The sequence below is a fragment of the Orbicella franksi genome, chromosome 15 (assembly GCF_964199315.1).
Source record: "Orbicella franksi chromosome 15, jaOrbFran1.1, whole genome shotgun sequence".
NCBI lineage: Eukaryota > Metazoa > Cnidaria > Anthozoa > Scleractinia > Merulinidae > Orbicella > Orbicella franksi.
The window spans coordinates 12,399,353-12,404,352 of NC_138159.1; the positions used below are offsets into that span (position 1 = coordinate 12,399,353).

General features: G+C 40.9%; 1 protein-coding gene across 1 annotated transcript in view; it reads right to left on the bottom strand.

Annotated features, from left to right (window-relative positions):
* Positions 1-5,000, bottom strand: part of LOC145470016 (uncharacterized) — a 22,431-nt gene that overhangs the window by 7,992 nt on the left and 9,439 nt on the right. The window contains exon 2 of the mRNA XM_081453847.1: positions 3,329-3,532. Within this exon, the coding sequence (XP_081309973.1) occupies positions 3,329-3,506 (178 nt within the window). The 5' untranslated portion in view covers positions 3,507-3,532. The remainder of the gene's footprint in view (positions 1-3,328; positions 3,533-5,000) is intronic.

The window sequence follows — 5,000 nt, forward strand, 5'->3', positions numbered from 1 at the left end:
AGCAGGAAAGAATGTTTCGCTGTCTTATCGTGACAACTAAGAAGCAAGAGGGAGGCGAAACGATAATCGCAGAGGGAAACGAAGATTTCATGCTCCTAAAGAAGACGGTAGGGAATTCTCCAAAAATTAAAAGTTTTTAGTGATATCAATTGGGATTACTCAATTGTCGAGCCTTCTTAAATTCCTTGACCCTAGTATTTTTCTGAAAGATTTTCGAGATGATAATACTGACGGATAATGTGAGACCATGCATTATTGTTATCACATGTGAAGCTCGTTCTTGTGATGCGGGTGCGGGACCTGGCCCGCATCTTTGTTCAAGGGCTTTGGGAAATGGCACCTATTACCTTCGAAGTATCGCCTTTCTAGATTTCACCGTAACAATCAGTGTTTTGAACACCATTTGCGTTATATAATTGCTAGCGACGATTATTTTGTTTTCACCCAAGCCTTCCCAACATTCGATGAAAATACTACAGCAGCTTTCAATTCCATTCCCCTCAGTAAGGAAATTTTATATTCAAAATAACATGTTAAGCGCGGTATGTAGTATGTATAGTTAGGAATTTTTATAGTTTGAATTTTTTAAACATGTAGTATATAACACAAGTAATTCAGCTTATAGCTGCAAGTTGTGAGTTTAATAAACGATTCATCATCATCATCATCATCATCATCATCATCATCATCATCATCATCATCATCAGCGCCCCTGGCGCAAGACCTGCGTCCTATCTACTCAAGGCAGCAGCAGTACTCAGATTCTTTGATAAGTAAGCTAATGCAGTAGAGGACAAGTTAGGCGCAGTGCTACTATAACTATTATGGATGTAGTCGATGTTTGAAGTCATCCTAAACAATTGAAAGGGTAGAAAACGAACAGGGCTCCACCTAAACTCATTTCCCCCGTACTATATATAGTTAACAACTCGTTAAAATCTTTTAGGTTCACCAGATAAAAGGCGCCAGTTGCAACGTGCCTGCAACTACGGAAAGCATAGTAAAAAGAGACAAGGTACAAAATAATTTTGGTCAATGATCTTTGACTGATTCCATTGTTGCAAGCTTATATCATAAAAGAGAAAAGCCCGTTTTTGTTTTCATTTTGATTACAAGAAAAATTAACTATGACTGAAGAGGATGTCATGTAGTGGAAGTCATTCATGTACTTTATTCCACAGGTAATGCCCTTACTGGAGCAAGACTTGAGGTGAAATACAACCCAGTTAATTTGGATGGCTCCACTGAATATCTCGGCTGGATAAAGGGCATGCACCATCGCGTTATGGAACAGATCCAAGGGCTATATAGTTAATTTTGAAGACGGTGACAGGAATGGCTGCAGTCTGTAGAAGAGAAGGACGTGCGACTGTTTGAGTAATAACTGATGGAGTATGCGTACTATTCGCTTAATAAAAATTTTAATGGAATTGTGCAGTTCTAGAGGCCAAGACCCATGCAAACTTCAGAGATTAAAGATAGAACAATAGATCCATATAACTTCGTTTTTTGATTAAATTAAATCATAATTAAAGGGAAATATCACTTTTTGGCACTCAAACTGTAAGAACAGCAAGTACTCGAACTGCTCAGAGAGATTAATTGTTGCGAGATTGGCAAAAGAGGCAAGGGTACGTAGGATAGGAAAACGTCATGAAAGCAACGTATGCAAACGCAACGGGATATATATTTTTTTTTACAAAATACAGCTACTAGACTTCAAGTTCCGATAATAAGTGATTTCCAAAATTTAAAAATTACCGCCCGGAATATAAACACACAGCATCCTCGTCTTAAACTATGTGATCGCAAAAGCGACAGAAATATGTTTAGAATTGCTGTAGGGTACTTCTTCATTGATCTCGCTGAGGATCATTAACCTAGCCGACGATCATCATCATCGTCATCATCGTCATCATCGTCATCGAGATTTCCGTCCCTTATACAGACAGAATTACCTCTCCGCTGAACAACGGCGAGATTTTGGTTCCTTTATTATACACAGGCAGAACTACCTCGCTGCTGAACATCGGCGAGATTTTGGTTGCTTTATTATACAGACAGAATTACCTCTCCGCTGAACAATGGCGAGATTTTGGTTCCTTTATTATACAGACAGAATTACCTCGCCGCTGAACATCGGCGAGATTTTGGTTTTATTATACAGACAGAATTACCTCGCCGCTGAACAATGGCGAGATTTTAGTTCCTTTATTATACAGACAGAATTACTTCACCGGTGATCATCGGCGAGATTTTGGTTGCTTTATCATACAGACAGAACTACCTCGCCGCTGATCATCGGCGAGATTTTGGTTGCTTTATTATACAGACAGAACTACCTCGCCGCTGATCATCAACGAGATTTTGGTTCCTTTATTATACAGACAGAATTACCTCGCCGCTGAACAACGGCGAGATTTTGGTTTTACTATACAGACAGAACTACCTCGCCGCTGAACATCGGCGAGATTTTAGTTCCTTTATTATACAGACAGAATTACTTCACCGGTGATCATCAACGAGATTTTGGTTCCTTTATTATACAGACAGAATTACCTCGCCGCTGAACAACGGCGAGATTTTGGTTTTACTATACAGACAGAACTACCTCGCCGCTGAACATCGGCGAGATTTTAGTTCCTTTATTATACAGACAGAATTACTTCACCGGTGATCATCGGCGAGATTCTGGTTGCTTTATCATACAGACAGAACTACCTCGCCGCTGATCATCGGCGAGATTTTGGTTGCTTTATTATACAGACAGAACTACCTCGCCGCTGATCATCGGCGAGATTTTGGTTCCTTTATTATACAGACAGAATTACCTCGCCGCTGAGCAACGGCGAGATTTTGGTTGTATTTATATACAGACAGAATTACCTCGCCGCTGAACATCGGCGAGATTTTAGTTCCTTTATTATACAGACAGAATTACTTCGCCGCTGATCATCGGCGAGATTTTGGTTCATTTATTATACAGACAGAATTACCTCGCCGCTGAACATCGGCGAGAAAGAGGTTCTATATAAGTGTTAATGTTATTTCGCATATGAAAGTAGTATTCATATATTGAGAACATGGCGTAATTTTTGCCGTTCTGTATATTGAAAGAATCACATAATATGTGTTTGTCTGAACGCTGCAGTCAGTCAGTCAAAATGAGTAGCTTTAGTTTCAAGAAAAATAAATTTCTTTCAATCGATCTGACCTGCTGGCGATAGACGCAACCACTGCGTTTACGATTCTTAATTTTACAATTTTGTCTGCTGGTGCGGATCGGCCCTTAGAGCGTTTAGGTTTATGGAACTTTTAGTTTACTCACCCAGAAACCGATTCCATTTTGAGGTTTCCGTCACGATATTTGGCAGTCTATCCTCTTGATCCGGATGATCCAGTGGTAATGGAGTGAACACGTTTCCAAAGAGAACCCCGATGGCGAAAACCGTGAAGACCATAAAGGCAAACTTTGTATGAGACCTGTGCTTAAATCTGCAACGCATACTTAGAATTGGTTGGTGTTCTTGAACTGCAACGGAGAAGAATATATAAATGAACACAGGAACATTAATTGCAGGAACGGGACATATAGAAATAGGCTTTCAGCACGCGCATTTTTGCAGTGTTTTCTAGGGATCCATAATGAACGTGAGCTAGACCCATTTCCCTGCTTAGAAGACTGAATATAAGAAGACTATAATGACAGGTGCACGGTTGTGAGCGTGAAGCCTGGCTGCTGTGGTTTAATTAGGATTCACGAGGGCGTTTGAAGAGCAGGTGACCCTCAAAACTCTGTCATTAACTCGATAAACTCACTTCCAATGGTATCATCCAATACCGTAAATCCTCGAATTAGCGCCCAGGGCGGTTATTTCAAATTTACGAGAAGACAGAAGGCGTTTATTCGAGGGGGGGCTTAATCGAGGGGGTAGGGGGTGGGTGGGCGCTTATTAAATTTTTCCCAAATCGTGGCCTGACATGTTCATTTTTTAATATAGCATATCCGCATAAACAGCAACATTAGCTGTTTATCGACATAAAACGCTGATCCTAAAGTTTAAATCGCGGCACCGTTAGTACTTGTAATTTTTTTCCAAACGAAACGTGTTGACAAACTGAAACAATGTACAAAGCTAATACTACATGACGAAAACTATACATCCTTTGTTGTCTCATTACTCGTCCACGAAATGGGGGGAGGGGAGGGGGGCGCTTATTCGAGGGTGGGGGGCGGTTATGTTAAATTTTGGCTGATAGGAGGGGCGTTTATTTGAAGGAGGCGCTTATTCCAGGGGGGCGCTAATTCGAGGATTTACGGTATGCCTTTTGCTACAGCTGGCCACGTGACGTGCTTCTCAAGAACACACTGAACAGTCATTGGCAATGCACGATGTTATCAGACGTGGAAAGAACATAAAACAAATTTGCTTACATATAGGATTTTAGGTTTATATCCTTTAAGACAGATTTTTTTTAATGGGCGCTAGAAATAAGAAGGACTTGTAAGGGAGGCAGACACTTTTCCCTCCAGTCACGCTCCAGTGTAAGGTCCAGCATGGAGACCATCGGAGAGAGAAGACGACTTACTCTTCAGTAATCCTGACGGAACCAATCCAATTTTCCTACTCCTGAACGGAAGAACACTCGTTTAACGCGGCTGCAATATCAGAATTGTTGTTGAACGCCGTCGTCAAAAAAATTAAATTTTGTTTGGTATACAACAATCTTGAAAACTTTGTTGTTTTTTGTCTTCAAAATTCAGCTACGAAATGGTGCGCCTGACGAAAGGCGGACTTTTATTTTGGAAACATAATGGTTGAAGAAAACCAATTAGCTTTGAGGTTGATCGTGAACAATATGAACACATTGTTTTCGTCCTTGAGGAGAGACATTGGGGTTTGTGGTATTGCAGGCGTATTTCCGGCTGTCACTTGGTTCCGCCGAACCAAGTGACAGCCGGAAATACGTCTGCGTTCACAGGCTGTGGTATTGCGGTA